This window comes from Lutra lutra, chromosome 7 (assembly GCF_902655055.1).
Source record: "Lutra lutra chromosome 7, mLutLut1.2, whole genome shotgun sequence".
Lineage (NCBI taxonomy): Eukaryota > Metazoa > Chordata > Mammalia > Carnivora > Mustelidae > Lutra > Lutra lutra.
The window spans coordinates 127,913,630-127,933,529 of NC_062284.1; the positions used below are offsets into that span (position 1 = coordinate 127,913,630).

Consider the following 19,900-nt stretch of genomic DNA (forward strand, 5'->3'; position numbering starts at 1 on the left):
TGCATTTTCCATGCTGATCCAGCAAATAAAAACCTTCAGGATTTCGTGACTTATTAACAATTCAGTGCCAGATTTTCATATTATAAATATTGAGGAATCTCAGACTGATAAAGATTAAGAACCCAGTTCTACCTGGAGAACACAATAAGGCTATGCTCTTGGTGTTTTGCCAAATTTAAATTTCACCCTCACTGGGCTGAAAATTATTGTGTGACTAACAAAGAGGAACAAAGTAGCAATAACACCTAATGCAAATGTGAGGGCTGTGGATTTCAGGAGTAAAAATACATCTGAGAATCACTCTGGGGATAGTAATTATTGTGTGATCTCAAGTTACTGCAAGTAGTTTAAACATCGCCCTCAATCCCACCATTATGAAAGTTGTTTAGCACAGTCCTATTGATGGATGGATGTGTTTCATCCTTACTTCCTTTTACTGTCTGCCCTCTGGTTGGAGGACTGTCCCTTGAGATTTGATCAAGGACCGTTTTAACAATAGTAGAAGCAAAAAACCTGGCTAATTGACAACCAGAAAAATGTATCCTTGTGTAATGGCTGGATAAATCAATATGGTTAATTGTTGTCATGCCCATTTCTCAGGTGTAAAAGGCATTTCCTTTTTTTTTTTTTCTTTTCTTTTTTCTTTTTTTAAATCTCTGCTCTGTGACCCCAGCCTTCAGGACTTTAAGATACTGAGACTATAAATATATCGAATTCAGAAAGCTGATAATTTTCAATTACACAAAAGCTAACCTGAGATCACAGTATTTTGATATTATTTCTACTTCCAGAGACGGAGACAGTGGAGGTCAGACCAGGGAAGGGAGAGAAGATTTCTTTTCCATTTGGGAAGTGAATTTTGTCAATTTCTCTATATATCAGAATCAGTTCCCATATTTTAGATCACAAATGTGAATTTACTAAAGCTCTTAATTGTAATTTGATTTCCCATGTCATTTATCAATAATCCCATTTTCTAGTGGTCACATGAATCCTCCCCAGCTTATTTATTTTTGTTGTTGTTGCATCCAAAGAGGTGAGAACTATGAAACATTAATTCACTGCACAATTTCATATCAATAGAAGCATACTTGGGAAGGAAAGAGTTTGTTTGCGAAGAGACAAATCTGAAATATTAAACAGGAACCAACTTCTTTTGCGGGGAATATAATCCATTTGTACAAATTAGGAAAATTAAAATCCTGACCCTCAATTTTAGGTACCTGGTTATTCAAATATTCTTGTGAATATTTTCATTTAATGCAGGTATCTTTGTTATGATTTTATAAAGTTTCAATGCTGGTTTCTCCATGTAAATGTTCAGAAAATGCAATTTGACCTGTGACTCGTTAAAAAAAGTAGAGAATTCATTTTTGAAGAAGAAGAAATGTGGGTTTCTTAGGTGAAATTTATTTGCATGGAATCATATATTTTAAATAATTCAACAGGTTTTATTTAGGTCTTTAAGGGAAGATGAAGTTAGAGATACAAAAAATCTCCAATCTTAACCTAAGATTCTGAGGTATTTTGAGTGTCATATAAATTCAATATAAACATACTCCTTGAGCTTTCACTTTCTGACTTGCTCTCATAGCCTAGGGTTTTTTTAATTTGTTTTTTACTCATTACAACCAGAGAGTATTTTACACTCACTGGATTTAAGATTTCTAGACTATCATCAGCCAAACTCCAAAAAAATTTAAGTGGTCCCTAAAGATGATCTGATTGAGTTCTACAAAGGAGGGTGATCCCTAAGTGCCAATGTGGGTTGTGGGTGTGAAAGGCAATTGCTTACATCTGATTCAAAACCAGGAGATGTAAAGCCCATTCTCACTTAGCAAAGATTATGTAAGAAAAATAAGGCCATTAAAAATTTGATGCTCACATGAAAACAAAAGTTGTTGAATAGAGCGTATATTAAACAATTCAAATTTATGAAAAATGAGAGTTTTAGTGAGCCTAAATAACTGAGAAAGCTAGAAAATCCTACACTGGCTAACAAATTGAGAGAAGAAAAGGTCATTGTTAAGTAAGATGAAACAAGGCCTGGGTAATTAACCACATTTAGTATATTTCCATCAAACATCTGGACTGGAAAAGAGTAAAATTTGAGAAACTGAGGCAGTGAGTTAGAATGTTCAAACCCAGAATTTTAACCTCCATATTCACACAGAATCTCAGACTAACAAATTATGTCAAAGTAATCTAAAGCTCACCATTATTTGTTGCTGTATGAGCAACGGAAGATTTCTCTTTCAACAAGGCAAAACCTAGCTCCAGAAATAACTGGTTTAAATTTTTCTGATTTTTAAATCCAGATTGTTCGGGGAAGATGTGAAGGCTATGGAGATATTTCTCATAGAATACAAAAGAAGGCTCAGTATCTCTATGTTTATAACCTTCATCAGTGTTAATCAGGCCCCCAGGGTAAAATCTCTATGTCAGTAGGAATATCTATCTCCTTCCTGTATTAAATATGCTTCTAACGTATTTCTGTGTATATCTGAATCACTTATCAGGAATACTTTATGGAATAAATAAATTTAGAAAGAAGAAATACTTGTTCTTCCAATGTGAGGAGTTGAATAGTCCCAGGCAGAGGGAATCATGTTAGCTCCTTCAGGGCCAACACTGTGTCACTTACCTTATTTATATAACCCCCTCCCACACCTCCTTGCTAAACACAACAGATTGTTTTAAAACCTGCCTTTATCTCCCACCTGCCCCATGTAATTATATTACTCAAGAAATGCTGGCATTGAATTTCTGTCCTCTGCTTTTGAATCAGATGAAACACCTGTGCAGCCGCTAAAAAAAAAAAAGCAAATGGACTTAGTTTGGAGCCATTCAGGTTTGGGCCTGTTCGAGTTCAATACCAAATGGCAATATACACCCACAACCTGGAGCTGTAGACCTTGTGAAGCAGATCTGGAAAAGCCCTCTGTTTTATTAGGGAGGTTGCTATGGTGATGACCACGCGTAGGAAGCAGAAAGGTAGTGGCGGGAGACAGTGGCGATATTTTGTAATGGCCAAGCCTTAATTTTTGTAAAAAGACTTAAAATCAAGTTTTGAACAACAACATTGCATCTATACAGATATTACTGCTATGAAAGCAAGATAACTAGAGAAAGGATAAACAAAAAATTCAACGTAAAGTCTAGGTATCTTAAACTATTGGCCACAAAATCAGTTAATTTAATACGTATCTTAGGGGTCATGACATATTCATATCTGAATTCCTAATATCTGTTATCTGCCTAACATATAGTTAACTCAAAAAATATTTGCTGAACTGAATTATTTTGGAGAGGAAATTTAGGTAACAAAGCTCCTAATTCTATTTTCCAATAGCTTGCTTATGGAAATCAGTAGGACAGGAAGACCTCAACGCTAGAGATATACTATATCCTGTTCTACTGCTCAGAAATATTTACTGAATTAATGAATGGATGAATTAATGAGTGACGATACCCAATTCTGGTATAGATGTACCTGCCTTCCAGTGTTATTAAAACCTCATGTAGTATATCAAGATTATTATCTAATAATCTGAAAAATTCTGACCACCATGCCAGAGTTACTTTCTTCTATACAACTGAGCTCCTAAATAGGAAAGGTCATATTCCAAAATAGAAAGGCCCTACCTATTATTATGTCCCCATGTAATGCTAAAAATAGGAACCCACAGAACTTCCTTGATTCAAAGCCACTTGCAAGATACCAGTCAGAACTTCAACAAAATTTGAAAAGGAAAAAAAAAAACAACAACAAAACAAAACAAAAAAACTGTAAATCATCTTGGGGTAAGAAATGGAAGGTTTTTACTTTTGTTATATATTTTTGTTCAAACCTTGAATTTCTCTAGAATTAAGCAAAAGAAAATGTTTCATGGCTCACCTTTTTTTTTAAGAAAAAAAAATAAATAAAACAACCCAAAGAAACAACCAGAATATTCTATTTATTTCTCTCAGCCTTTGCAGAAATAAGATCCTAACCCAACTCCAGCTTTTAATTCTATTAAACATACACAGAAATTCGATGATATCTGTTCTCTATTATATATATATATAAATGTTAACTTATAGCAAGTCTCAAAACAGACGACTTGGAAAAATTGATAGGAAATAATCAGGGACTGCAGTTGCCTGCTGGACAATATATAGCTCACTATAAAGAAAGACCATAAAATATCAAAATGTATCCGGGTGCGAATGGGTAACACACTGAAGCCTCGAGTGGCCAAAGTCCTCTTAACTTCAGCACAGTAGATACATTTTGAAGCATCTCAGCCGTTGACATGGCATGGTTCCGTACTAATTTTGTGTTTCCTATGCTATATTACTGCACAATTCTCTAAATGCAGAATGAACAAAATTAGTATAAATATAATACCATGTTAACTGCTGTTGCAATCCCATGGAAATTGTGTTTTCTTTTTATTTTTGTTGTTGTTGTTGTTTCATTTTTGTTGTTTGGTTTGGGTTTCTGATTTTATTTTGTTTTCCACGCAGGCTCAGAAACATTTCAGGACGTTTAAATGATATTTATAGCTCCTGTCTGGGTTCATGGTGTTTTGATGTTATTCTGTTATGGATATCTTCATGCCCCCACCACCCCTTGTCGATTTCATAGTCACCAGGGCTGCTGTACTTTTCCTGGTCCCATAGTTAATCTGGGTGCCCAATTGCTCAACGTTAGGTGGTACACCATAGATTTTTTTCTTTGGGTGTCAGGAACTGATATTAAATTTCCCTGGCTACTTATCGGCTCCTTCCATGGGATTTGATGCTTTTGATTATATACTAATATTTATATATGTATGCTTATACATATATAGATATAGGAAATACATTAACACACTATAATATATATAAAACACATGTATATTCACATATATGTATGTATTGTTTTTTGCAAATGTAAAAATAAAGCAAGCAAAACAAGACTGACCTAACCTACCTGTACTCGGCTCACATTCAATGAAGTCTTCGTCATCGCTTGAACATTCAGCAGATGAAACAAGGTCATCTGATGTTGGCTGTGTGTGTCAAAGGAAAAATAATGGGGTAGGGGAAGGGGAAGAGAGAAGAGAGGGAGAGATAAGGAAACCAATGAACAGAAGCATCAAAGACTTATCACGATGTCCTGCTTCCCATCATTATTATGTTTCTCTTCTCTAAAGAGGGCATGCTGGAGGATAGAGCATTTTAAACTCTTACGCAGCTGTGAATGGCTAAGGGTTCAGACAACCTGTATGGACTTTATGAAAAGATGAATGACTCCAGGTGGTTCCAGGAGGCTCAAGACTCCGTCCCTGTAAGTCACATTGTACAGCCTGTCTCCATTCTGATTTTGATTTCAATTTTGACAATCTGAAGGGCAAGAGGAGGGTTATACAAATGGTGGGCCCTATAAGAGTGCAAGCCAGCATGGAAAGGCACTGCAAACTTTGAGAGGGTTTCAATGCATATGTTGTGTGGTCTCAAGTGTATGATTTGGTGGTTGTGAATCTATAGGCAGGCGTAATTAATGAATGCTGTGGAATGCAGTCTGTTCAGGAACAGCATAATGGCTTTTCTTGCTAGCAGCAATCTCTTCATGTAATTGCTGCAATTAGCTGAATTAGTAACGTAGGCCAGCAGAGAAATACAACATGACAGCCTCCGGACACAGGTAAGAATGTTTCTGACGACAGCAGAAAAAAATCTGGTTGCCACAACAGTAATTCAACTTGTGACACTTTTTTTTTTTTTCTATTGGATCCTGTAGAAACCCCCCAATGCCAGGGAATCCACTGCAAGAAATACGGGAAACTGTGGGTATGGGTAGGAATAAGGGCCTTTGCTGCACAGAAGACAAGAAGACTACTTTCTGTACCTGACAGAAATTGCATGCACAATTAACACTATTGAATAATTAATCTACAGATCTTACGTAAAAACCAAATTTTTGTGCTAGTATGTGCATAAGAGTACTCAGTATATAATAGTTGTTGAATAAACTCATTTCTTTCCCCCTCTTGATATTAATAATATTAAGTGACTTGCTTAGTTTTATTATTCCCAATGCATTGAAGTCTGAATCCATATTCAAGAAGAAAGAGAAATTAGAAGCCAGATGCTGAGTTAGACATGTATATGTATTTATTAGTTATAACTGTTATTAACTAATTAGATACACTTCTCATAACGGTCCTTTGGGACAGAGTTTTAAGGAGAATTTAAGTTCAGAGGACACAGGACTCAAAAGAAACAGTAAGGATTTGAACAGATACCTCTTAGTCAAAGTCTGCATTTGTGGTTCACATAAGCTCCTTTTATACCCTTCCTCCATGATGTTAGATTCGGACTGAACTCCAAAATTCATATGCTGCAGTTCTAACCCCCCAGTACCTCCAAATAGGACTAGTTTTTGGAGATAGGGTCTGTGTTAAAATGAGATCATTAGGGTGAGCCAAATCCACTATGCCTGAGGTCCTCAATAAAAAGATGAGATTAGGACAGAGACATGCACAGAAGGGATGAGTGAAGGCACAGGGAGAAGATAGCCATCCATAAGCCAAGGAAAGAGTCCTCAGAAAAAAAACCAAAAAACAAACAAAACAAAACAAAACAAAACCCTGCTGACACCTTGACCTCGGCCTTCTATCTTCCACAATGGTGAGAAAATAAATTTCTGTTGTTGAAGCCATTCAGTGTGTAGTACTTGGTTACGAGCAGACCAAAGCACGTGACGACCCATACGCTTAGCATTCCCAGACAACATCCTTTTTGAAATATACACACGAAGCATAGAATTACTGGACGCAACAAAGAGCAATAGAAAAATCCCACGAGATAGTTGATTTCACTTAACGGACAGTGGTAGAGGAGAGGGGCCTTAAACACCGTTATTGATCATTATTCCACATTTGACAGAGAGATATTTCAACCCTGCTCCTCCTTAAAGTAAAAAGAAAAAGAATTTTCAAACATACTTTTTTTTTTTTTTTTCAATTAGACATGACTGAAGGGTGCATTTCATTTCCAGCAACCGAAGCTGGCAGTTGTGTCCCAGAGTCACCCTGATTTGTGTTAGAAACAAGGCAAGCATGCCTCCTTGGAGTTTCCTGTTGTGACTGGGCTTCCTGCACCCCCCTTTCGGTTACTTAGGGAAGGGAGGTTGTAAGGGGATACGTGTTCACTGCAGGACTGCAGAAGGCAATCACAAGAGGCAAACAACCTCTTTGGAAGGGTCCCCATCACTGTGGGGTAGTTCTAAAGCATGACTTATCCATGCAGGTAAGACCGCTCATAAGGCAGCAACAATTGTTTTGGGTGTTTGAGGGAATGGATCTTAGATATGAAAATGTTTTTTGACTTGCCAAAAGCTTACAGTACTTAAACAAATATACAGTCTAGCAGTGGTATTAAAGTTTTATGGGAGAAGGGCAATTAGGGGAAGAAATGGTCTAAAAAACCCCTTTTGAGGGTAGTAACAAAAAAGAGGTTGAGAATATACTTATAAAGGTAATCAATTGGAAATTAATTGTTGATGACTTCATTACAAGGACCTTGAGAAATGGCCTGTATGTGCCATAACCGGCTCAGGGTCCTAGTATTGAGTGAAAAACAATCTAGTGAACTCATCACAAGAACTGAAAGCAAATTCTAAGAAAGTTATATGAATTTTGATTGGCCAAAGATATGATATAGAGTTTTTTTTTTTCTAAGAAGAGTACTAGACTCTGAGATTGAAGGATATTTACTATATTCCTCTCAGCGTCCCACTGCCTCCTCTAATACTATACTATTTATTCCCTGAAGCTGTGTGGTTTGGGTGACTGTGTCCCCAACAGTACCTCCACTTCTGTCCCCAACATGGGCCCAACCACCACTGCAGACCCCACAGATACGCTCTTCAACATTTTCACGGCCTTTTCCCCCAGTTAACTGGCCCTGTACCCTACTTCCCAGAGGTCTGATTTCTGCAGATCTTCTGTATGCATATAATGTTCCTCCCAGGCAACAGAAACACATTTTGCCAGTAGAGCCCCCCCACCCCAATAGTGATTAGACTCCAAGGATGGTCGATGGCAGGCCATCTAGCAGAGCATGGAATGACCAGGACTAACTCTCCCCAGAGCACAGCTGTGACTCCCAGCTCCTACACTTATAGTCATAGAGATGTGTGTGTGTGTGTGTGTGTGTGTGTGTGTGTGTGTGTGTGTGTGTGTTTGTGTGTATTACTTCCTCTTTCTGAGCCTCCATTTTTCCATCTGTAAACTGGGATAAACACAGTTTCTTGTCACGAAGTGTAATGTTAAAAGTGAAGCTCTGGGGGTACCTGAGTGGCTCAGTGGTTGAGCGTCTGACTCTTAGTTTTGGGTCAGGTTATGATGTCAGGGTCCTGAGATTGAGCCCCGGGTCAGGCTCCGAGCTCAGTGGGGAGTTTGCTTGAGATTCTGTCTCTCTCCCACCCCCTGCATTCTCTCTCTCTTTCTCTTTGTCTCTCTCTCTCTCTCTCTCAAATAAGTAAATAAATCTTTAAGGAAAGAAAAAGTGAAGCTGTGTTCCTGGCGTATGGGGCAAGCTCACTAAACGTTAGCTAAAACGAAGTCAAGCAATCAATCACTCAATCAGTAACAGTGCTTCCAAGCCTAGTTACCACTCTTAGTTTAAATAAAGTTGCTATCCACCTATGTATTCTTCCTTCAATGATTCATCCCCATTAGAACTGTTCTTCGCTGCCAATAATCCATTACCTCCATTTTAATTCATTTTCTCTGGTTGCATCTGCCATAAAGAGTGATCAAGAAAAATATACTCAGAGAGATTCCAAGAGAGCTTAAAAATCACTGGAAGATAATCTGTTTCCCATGGCTCTGGGTCCAGACAATCTGTGTGGGTTCCTGTGGGTTCCTTTTGTCTCTCAAACCTCATCATCACCAATTACAGCCACTGCCAATGAAATTCCCAAAGCCATTACAAACATCTCAATCCCCTCATTGCCCAACACAGTAACCAATGTTTGCCTGGAGAACCTGGCATCTGACACCGCCGTGCCTGCCACAGAGCACTGTGGTCTCAGAAATTCTTGCTCTGCCAGGGGCAGCAAGCTTTGATTTGCAAAGGACTCAGGATTTAGAACACTATACTTAGGGATTAATTTTTTTTTTAACTACTTCCCTCCCTGCCATATACAAAAACCCCAAAATTACAAACCAAAAGCTTTTGGATGCTGTGCACTTAGAATCCCATCCTAAAGTAAGAACAATATGATTCCACATTACTCTCAGAAAATCGAAGGTTTTCTTTTCGTAGCTCTTTAATTTTCCTGTCTGTGTCCTTCCCCAAATATAAGTAAATTCAGGTTCTAACTCGGAACTTTGGGAAAAGAGGCACGCTTTTTTGACTATTGGTTCCCATGGCTAGTGAATTATGCTTCATTGTTACAGATACACAAAGACTCAGGACATAATTACTATGACTAGAATGAAACTATGGACTTTGGTCCTTAAATAAAATGTGGTAGCCCTAGGTTGTATATGTGTGTATTTTCCTACAATCATATCCGTTTTTCATAATTACTTATAACTCTTTAGAAAAAAGACCAGTTAGCACTCTTGAGAGGAAAAAGATATTTGAACTTTCCAGAATTATGCCTACTACTAATATTTAACACTTATTAAACACTTGCTATATTCAGACTTCATGTTACACAGCTGACACATATCCACATCTTAGTATCATAATAACCAAGGGCGTGGACATTTGTAGTGACATCCGCTACTTTTAACTGCCCACCACCCATGCTCCTCAAGGAATAATAGTGCTTTAGAAGTTCTTCTATTTTTTTTTCTTTTAAATATTTTATTTATTTATTTGACAGAGAGGGAGAAAGAGATCACAAGTAAGCAGAGAGGCAGGTAGAGCAGAGAGCACAATGCAGGGCTCGATCCCAGGACCCTGAGATCATGACCTGAGCCTAGGGCAAAGGCTTAACCCACTGAACCACCCAGGTGCCCCTGAAGTTCTTCTATTCTTAATGTTATGCTGGGAATGCTTACCAAAGAACTTTCTTTGCCATCTTCCTATTATTTTTCTTCACAGTGATTGTCTAAAGCTCTCATAATTCCCTGTGATTAAGCTTGAAGTGTTTACATGTTATTACAGTTCCCACAAGTCCAGTATCTACATTAGCTAGAAGACCATCAAGAATGAATAGAAGGTCTGTGACCACCTCCAAACCAAACAGTTTGATCGTGGCTGGACTCTTAGACCCACCATCTGTGATATATGATGGTATCATCAGGTGCTTTGTTCATCCTTCATTCATTCCTTTATCCCTTGCATAAATATTTGCTGAACACCTATGTGTCAAGCACTGTAGCCGTTTATGAAGGATACAGCGACAGGTAAACCACAGCTCCACTGCGCTGGGAATTCCCAGTCTCTGAAGAGAGGGCCAAGTAAACAGGCTAAGTTGACATAGTAAACTCAATGTCATGACAAGAGTAAGCAGAAGGTGCTAAGGGAGCAAACATCAGGGGAGCAGAGAAAGCTCCTGGGCAGAGAGGAAGTGGAAATGAGCCCAGAGGGACAGGCAGCAGTGAAGCGGGGAGAGCTGAGAGCTGTGGGCAGGAGAAGGGCATTCCAGGTGGAATCAAGAGTCTTTGCAAAGGCTCCGAGGCATGAAGAAGCAGTTTATTTGTATACCTCTGAGTAGGAAAGGGGTGAAAAGATGCACCAGCCTGACAGAGTGACAGCTCCCTGAGTTATCGTGTTGTTCTTGCAAACTTGGATAAGGAACATGAATTTAATATCCTGTCTTATGGGATATCTTTCCTTCTTCCCCTCCCCGTGTCTCACCAGCGTCATCCGTGGCCCTTCCTTTGGAAGCACTTACACGCAGTTTCAGAACGTAGTGTTTGGGGCTGACTGCGCCATTCCTCCACAGATCAATGACCTTACCTTGCCTTCTCAAGGGGAGGAAAATATTCCTTTGTCCCCCTATATTAGCCGAGTTCCATATTAAAAATAATAATCCATCCTACCCCATTTTGAAATACGCATTTCATATTTTTAATCCACATGTTGAAATTAACTCAGTTCCGTACTAGGATTCATAAAACTAAAGATAGGTCTTATAATAACTCTCAATAAAATATCTGTATGGAAGGAGCCCTCTTTATTCTTTCCTTGAAAGATTTTTTTATTGCGTTTGTGTTCCTTTCTTTTTTTTTCTACCAGTGTTTATTTTAATAAATAAATTTAAATATAAATTTTATTTAAACATAAATTACCTTAGAATAAACTGGGACAGAAGAAAGCTCAAAAACTCTGTCCACCCAAGTAAATTTATAGGTATATTTACCTTCCAATTCCCTCAGCTTCACAGACCTGGCTTCTCATTTTCCTCCAGTGAGTTATTGTGCCTGTAATCACCTGCTTCTAATTATTTACTCTGAAGGGGTCTACCTCCCAGGAGCGCCCCCCCACCCCCTCATTCTTCATCGCCATCCATTAATTTGGCATTTAGAAAAACGTCTGCTGCCGTGGTCAGAAGAGCTCAAGGGAGACTCACCATGTCCCCTCCTTCCTGCCCAGAGGCCTATTTGTGACCTCAAATTCCCACTTTCGGCCCTTTATCTTATACTGAGATGAGGCTAATCATTCAGGGGGATAATCATTTTTCTCCACCCAGCTCCTTGGAAGCACAGTTATTTGACCACGATTAAGCGCCAGATAAAATAAGTCCTGCCCCAGAACAGCTTTATGAAATTATAAATAACACACTCAAGAATGATGATCGCCTTTCTTCCAGTGAAAAAGGAAAAGAGAAAGGCCCATAAATATTCTGAAGTCCCACCGAAAACAGCTATGCATCTCTGCAGCTGCTTCATGCTAAAACGAATTCCATTCCTTCAAATGCGTGGTGTTTTCATTTCTTGCCTCTCACTTCTATTCCGTGATAAAGTTGGGGTTTAAAGCATCTCATAGGACGGAAGGAGACATGCAGCTTCATTACAAACATTTATTCTCTATTGAAATAAAGGGAGTCTAAGATACTTTTGATTAAAGAAGAACCCACAGATTCTAGGTACCCCTGTAACCTTTAATGAGATTTTAAAAACCTTGACTATCACAATTTGAATTTACCTATTAGGATTTTCTTTATCAAATTGTTGCCACTGCATAGTTCTGGTTTAGATTAATGCTTACAGATCCCCCGCTTGACACACACACACACACACACACACACACACACACACTCATTCTCTCTCTCTCTTTCTCTCCCCTGGATGCTTTTTAGACCAAACCAAAGGCAGAAAAAGCCTGGATCTTGGGGCGAAGCAGTCATCTCAACCCTGCCCTCTCTCCCAGCAGCCCCGTCACTCTATCCAACTCAAGCCCAATACAGAAACAACCTGAAAACACGGTAAGATGCATGGGTGGGATTATCAATACCCTCATTTTATTCTGAACACTCCCTTTGTAGTTATCTTCAAAACAAGCCACGGACACTATTGTGAGAAAATGAAACACATGGCTTGAACTTGTCATACTCAGGTGTGAGAGGTCGGGGCACACCACGAGACGGGTTCTGAACGACGGGGACAGAGACAAGTTCCATCTACTTAAGATGCTTTCTGAGAGTCCCTCAGGCCTCACCTCTATGTGCCCATGTACCTTTACTGGAACAACACCCTGTGAATTTTAAAACTGTCTCCTGGAGTTCACCATATTGTGGTTTTTCAAAATAATCCTTTCCTCGTTTCTCTCTTCCCACTCCAGGAGATAATCACTTGCCGAGTCAGATATCAATGTCCTCATATTTTACGTGACTCCTATGTCCATGGAATGAGAAGGCTTTAAAAAGAATTGCCCTGGGCTACAGACAAGGCATGCAGCATAACCTAATTCAGTTAACCGGACCAGAGCTCCCTAAGAAAACTGAATACAAAACAAACAAACAAACAAACAAACAAAATTGTCCTTGATAGATGATTTTAAGTATGCACACATTTACTCATTCCCTCAACAAATGTTTATTAACTGCCTATGATGGGCCATTCACTGTGCTGAGGGCCAGACACACCCAGTCCTTGTTCTCATGTGGCTTGCAGGCTACAGGGATTTGAGCCAGGCTCAACTCAAAAACACTGACTGGCTGCTAAACCATCAGCCACAAAAACATAAAGTTAATGTGAGGTCTGTCAGTGTTGCCCACTGTAACAAAAATGGATTATTCACAGGCAGATCGTATAGGACTCCAACAAAACAGTACCACCAACTTCCTTTAAATTCTGCTCCCTCTCCATAGCCTCCATATTCTTCCTCTTCCTTTCCACACTGTATATACTGGAGCAGGATGAGAACACGGCATGATGTACATAACTTTTACTAATGAATTAACCTTTAAAGAAATTCCTTGGCAGACTCAAGATTTAATTAACAGTGAAAGAACCAAGCTAAGCTTAGCCAAACTTTGTGCCAAGGATTGGGGTCCTTTCCTTCTATCCTTGAGGTCTTCTCAGATTATATAAATAAATGTGGTGTGGCATCTTTTTTTTTTTTCCTTTTCTTTCCAGTTTTAAGATTTCTTCCATCTGCTCAAAAAAGGAAGGATGGATCAAGAGAGAGGGGAGGGAGGAGGGAAAAGAGAGTGGGTAGAAGGGGGATTAATCTGTCTGTTGTTCAAGGCAGCCTGACAGGGGGAAGAGGAGTACTGAACCACAGAAGATTAACCAAACTTCAATGTACCTTCCCCAAAGCAGGAGGAATGTAATGCTACGTGGTGTTCCACTGATAAGCAAATCCCTCTAAATCCTTTCAATTTATTTCTTGGCCTGGAGAAATTACATATTATTTAGGAGGCAAAGGAAAAAAAAAAAAAACCCATAAACCACCCACCCAACCACATACCATCTCTAGGAATTTAGACCAGGAGGCTATCGATTAAATACACCTAAGGTTTGGCTTTAATAGTTATTTTTCTTATTGGTGCAGGTTCTTTCTAGTATAGCTAATCAGAAAGGCTTGGCTATGTATCCACTATAAACTTCTTGTTCTCACCAGAAGCTTTGTTTTGAGTATTTAGGGGCTAACTATTATAAGGGAATGCCAAAATTTTAGCTGAAATTCCAAGGACTAATCTACCTTTCTAGCTTGCTTATCTTCTTGTCAGCCTGCTGCCTTCTTTTTTCTTTTCTTTTTCTTCTCCTTTTTTTTGGGGGCGGGGTGGTATTTCCATTCTAAGTAAGTTTTTTATTCCAATATTATCACCAAAACCAAGCCTCTGGTTTTGGTTTTTTTTTTTTTTTTTTTTTTAATTTGACAGACATCACAAGTAGGCAGAGAGGCAGGCAGAGAGAGACAGGAGGAGGAGACAAGCTCCCTGCTGACCAGAGAGCCCGATGTGGGACTCGATCCCAGGACCCTGAGATCATGACCTGAGCTGAAGGCAGAGGCTTTAACCACTGAGCCACCCAGGCGCCCCAAGCCTCTGTTTTTAAGAGGCAAATGACCGGGTCAAATATTAATGGAACCCACTAAAAATAATGTAGGTATCAGTTAATGGATATTAAAATTCTGTACAAAAGTCTCTATCATGGAGAGTGCCAATGTGTTTATTTTTTTTTTATTTGAACCAAAAATGTACTATTATTTATTTCTCCATGTTCTCTCTCTCTTTTCAGAGAGAAGATACGGGTTTTGGGGAAAAGTAGAATCATATTTCTTTGTGGAGATGGTTTTCGTCTTGGCCCTCTATTTTGTAGCCTAACCTTACCACTCAACATAGGAGAAACAGCCCTTCCTGGCAGTTTGAGATCACAGCCTAACAAGGCTTAATAATAGCCAAACACTGGAGGAGAACAATGCGTTGCGGGATAAAGCCAGTCCTGGACATTGGTCAGCAATTCCCCAAAAAATATGTAAGGTAGCCATTCAGCCCAGAGCAAAGAGCAGTGATTCTCAAGTTTTGGTCACTGATAAATTAAGGTATGCTAGAAGAGCAAAAGAGAAAGAAGTGGGAAAATAACAAAATATTGGGAATCAAAGATAACCTTTTTTTTTTTTTTTTTTGGTCTATAGAAAGCTACTTTTTTTTTTAAGATTTTATTTATTTATTTGACAGAGATCACAATTAGGCAGAGAGGCAGACAGAGAGAGAGAGAGAGAGCGGAGGAAGCAGGCTCCCCGCCAAGCAGAAAGCCCAATATGGGGCTCGATCCCAGGACCCTGGGATCATGACCCGAGATGAAGGCAGAGGCTTTAACCCGCTGAGCCACCCAGGCGCCCCTATAGAAAGCTACTTTCACAGAAAAGAGTGTGCAATGCATGGGAACATCTGTTATGCCTGCCCATGCAGGAAAGGGCTGAGAACTGCTACCTTGGAAAACTGAAAGTGTGAAAGGTTCATGCTTAATAAGAAACTAAGAAAGAAATGCAAGCTTAAGGCAACATAAACACAACAAGGAGCAGCATATTAGCGCAGCCTAGAACTTATCGAACATGTGGCAGAGCAAACTTATCCAGAACAATGGAGTGCAATGACTTGAATGTAAAATTCAACTGATAAAAAGATAAGATTGTTTTTCCTTATTGTACTGGAAAGAATATCTCCCACTCAGCCATGTAATATAATATTAGAAAAGGCAGATACAGGTGTCAGAGTAACAGCAGCAGTTAAAGGAAGTTTTGTGCATTTGACATTTGATGTAACACAATACTGAGGGAGTTACAGGGAATCTGCATTAAATTGGAGTCAGAACTATAAGGAGAACGTGAGAGCGCATTGAATAACATGGTATCAAACCCAAGAGAGGAAAATTCAAAGGATTTTGGCTTTGGATTGAGAGTTTACCCCGAGTTACTCATGTCTAAAAGACAATACCAGCCTCCCACAAAGGAAGACTGGGGGATGGATTCAAATATTCTTTGATTTGTTTCATAAATCCCAAATCAGAGAAAGTCTTTAGGTACTGCTGCCTGAGAAATTCAGGATGGATGCACCCTACAGATGTCACTTCCTCATTCCCAGGCTGCAAGGAGCCTTAAGTGGATTATCTCATTTTGGATACAGATTCAAAACAATTCACAGAAGCAAACACAACAGAACTTTCATGCGGGAAAAACCAAGACTATTCATTTCTCATTTCTTATGGACAGCATGACTAGCAATTTCCCCCTAACTTATAGGCAAAGACATTCTTCCCCCATCAGAGTGGATCTAGGAAATAGAGCAGGTGTAATCCCAGTCAGGAGACCTAGACAGACACACAGGCCTCTGTGCTCACAAGGGCCTTGAGCTTGGTTTAATGCTCTGTCCTCACCACCTTGAGGTCTTCAACCATCTTATTTTTGAAATTGTTTTATAAGAGAAGTTCAATGAGACAATGGAGTTCATGCATCAGGAAAAGCAACACATGCAATGTGTATGTCCAGCTCTGCTCTTTGCCACTCCATCTACGAACAGAGACTTCGGTTCTCCATAAACCCATGATTCTGTGGACCCACCATGTAGTGGAATACGATGAATCAAACAGATTTATCTGAATGACTCCCCCAACCTTTTCTCCTGGGAGGTTGGTTCTACCCTCTAGACAAGACTGACTATGGGTAAAGTCTTAGTCCAAAGCTGACCTCCTTTGCATTTCCTTCTTTTAGAGTTTTATACCATATCCTCTGATACCAACACACATAAGTGTGTTACCTGCTGAGGAAGTGGGGCTCCCACAGGCTATGCTTTCCCTTTGAATCAAAGCTGCTTAGAAAGCAGAAAGAAGGCATTGGTGTTCTAAGAACCGAAGCCACCAAGGAAACCTATCACATCCTTTCCTACTTCTCTGTCTTAGCCAACCACTTACATAAAAATAACAGATAGAAAGAGAAAGGGCCACGCAGAGATTTTTTCCTTTTATCCTACCTTACTATCAGTAAGGTGAAGGTAGAGAGTGTCAGTAGAAGACAGAAAGTGAAATAAAGGCAAGTGAGTTAACTTTGTGTGGTCCCCACTCTTCCAGTAAGAGTAAAACACACATGCATATGTGAGCTATGAAATATGAACTATCCTATTTCGCTGATTCTGCATTCGAATTAAATGCTCTCGTATTTGCATTTAAAACTAGCCTCACGCAATATAAAGATGAGTGGAAATAGTCATGCCAATAATTTAAGTTTTTTATTTTTATTTACTTAAAATGGCATTAAATAGTAAATAAAATGTCCTATGACAAGCTGAGAGACTGTGGAAAAAGGAAAAAAAGCTTGATGTTTTCCCACTTTTTTCTGTCCTTTGAAAGAGGGGCCCCTTCATTTTATTTTGTACTGGTTCCCTCAAATTCTGCAGCTCCTCCTGAGAACAGCTGTGCAAAACATCTTTGAGCCAGGCCAAAGGGTTCTAACGTGGTTTTTAGAAACTCAGATTGTGACAAATAGTTTATGCTCCTGGGTCTCTTGTGCTTCACTTCTGGCCTCACAAGCCTTATTCTCTGACAAGTACTTTGGGAGAAGAGCACTAGGACACCCTCCTTCCCACCCTACCCACCCGCCAATATGGCTCTTCTGTGCCCATCCCTCCCCACCCCCCCGACCTCCATATCTGCCCACACTGGAGTTTAATAACAGTCCAGAGAATACCTCATTATAAGGCCCCAGGCCTTGTTTATTTCCTCTTCTTTGAATTCTAAGAAGAGTTTCAATGCAACCACTTTAAAAAAGCACTATGATCGCGTAATTTTCTAAAAAAATTTTACAGCTTTCTTAAACACGTACACAGGCAGCAGTGTGGTAGAGGGTAAAAATGAACTGAGAACATGATACAGAACCAAGGACCTTTGGCAGCACTGAGTGTGAAGTAAACTTCCCAGTGAGAGCCCTGAGAGACAGCTGATGTTGGGAACAGTGGGCTGCCCTTCCGAACTGGTCCTCTAGGAAGAGAATGTCAGTAAATTCCAATACTGCTGAGTTAGTGGATCTTTAGAAACTTATGTCAGAAGAATATTTTTAATTTACACTCCGACTCTTTGAAAGAAATCAATATGTCATTTGCTGGGACTTTATTTTTTTTTTAATCCAAGGATCTTTATTTAACTTTTCTGTATTTTTTCCCCCTAGTCTTCTAGAGATCAAAGGAAAAAGTGTTTTGCTTGTATTCGTATCGATTCGATCACTTTGAGGGAAAAAAATAAACAACTAAATACAGCAGAGTAGCTTTAAACAATCTTTTAGGGATCAAGATCTCTAAGCAACATAGTCTCTCATTCTAGGTGATTGGAAATAAACAGAAATCAATAAAGCAGGATTACTGGGCAATAAACAAGAGAAGCCACATTCATTATGTAAGAGGCTTCTTTTCATGCATTCATTACTGAAGAATGCACTTGAGCCCTACTATGTTCTTATACCAGCATAGATTTCCTCCCATAAGGTAGTCTTGTTTTTCTTCTAATTCTTTCTTTCTTTTTTAATGTTTAATTTTTTGAAAGGCACTGAAGAGAGCCTCTCTAACATATACCCAGAAGCTCCCACATTCCTAAGCTTGCTCAGAGGAACCAACAGACAAGAAAGGTACTTAGCAAACAAGTCAAGGATTTGGTTCCTCAGACTCTTCCCCTCCCAGACCTCTATATGCCCAGCAAAATTCCAGGGAAGGAACACCACAAAGCATATTATAATATGGGGGCAGGGCCTGATGGAACACAGTCCCTGCCTTCAAAGTGTTTACACTGTAGCAAGAAAGATAAGTGTTGGAGACATTGTCAATATCCATTCTATTCTTCCTACTTTCTAGGGCTGGCAATGTGACCTGCCTAAACAAGTCTCCTTTGCAACTAGATGTGACCACATGGCATCAGTCTGGACAAAGTGATATAGATAAGGAAATCTGTTAGCGGTTCCAGAAATACTTATTCTATTCCCAATAAAAGAGGAAGAAATGGCAGGTCCCACTGCTTTCCCTTCTTCCTTGGGTTTGGATGAGATATCTGGAGCAGCAGCAGCCATCTTGTGATCAGAAACTGGTAAGTGTGAGGGAAAGAACAAAAGACTTGAGAAGCTGACTCTGATATTGTTTAAATACATGATCTGAGGCCAAACAAGTAATTTTTTTACTTTCCAGACTCCAGAATTGTTGTTAAGTGAGAAAAATATATCCCCTCTTCAATCACTGCAGGTCAAATTTTCTCTTACTAGAAGCTGAACACAATCAAAATGGAGAGAACAATGCATAGAGAGCAACCAGAGAGCTGCAAGGCATCATGTGAATGCTCTCTGCTTTTGGTGGGCAGTAGTCACCAGGGGGCATTTTCGTAATACCCAGGAGTGAGATTTGGAAAGCTCCACACTGATTACAGTGTTCTCATATGCCAACTCTATGGCCCAGATGGAAATCCAAAAGGAGCTTGAAAGAGGAGAGATCATTTTGGAGTTGGATAAGCCGGGATAAACATTTTCACCCTAGCGACAGAATATATTTTGACTTGAATATCCTGTAAGTATGTACAATCCACCTATCCCAGACACAATGGCACCTCTGTCTATGGCACCATTACCCTCAGGAACAAGCCCAAACCCTCAGGGTCACCTCTGAATCCTCGTTGCTCAGCATCCCACCTCTGGGCACCAAGTGCCATGAAGGCCATCTCTAAAACGCCATTCTGGTTTTTATTTCTACTGCTCTGGTTGGTTGCTTATGCAGATGAATCTTGAGACTCTTTAGTCAAACTCCCTGCCTCCACTTACCTATCTTCAATGAACCCAAGAAAGCATTGCCAGAATAAAAGCATAGCTTTCAATGTAGACACTCTCTTGGTCTAAATTTATCCCATTGTTGGGCGCCTGGGTGGCTCAGTGGGTTAAGCCGCTGCCTTCGGCTCAGGTCATGATCTCAGGGTCCTGGGATCGAGTCCCGCAT

General features: G+C 39.6%; 1 protein-coding gene across 28 annotated transcripts in view; it reads right to left on the reverse strand.

The window, feature by feature from the left end:
* The window catches only part of NRXN3 (neurexin 3), a 1,668,422-nt gene that overhangs the window by 47,882 nt on the left and 1,600,640 nt on the right, over positions 1–19,900 (reverse strand). For 25 of the 28 annotated variants that reach the window (XM_047738119.1, XM_047738148.1, XM_047738133.1 and 22 more), the window contains one exon: positions 4,961–5,039. In XM_047738119.1, coding sequence (XP_047594075.1) covers positions 4,961–5,039 — 79 coding nt within the window. Of the gene's footprint in view, positions 1–4,951; positions 5,040–19,900 lie in introns of all 28 variants that reach the window. The other 3 variants (XM_047738134.1, XM_047738142.1, XM_047738140.1) reach the window with 1 other exon arrangement.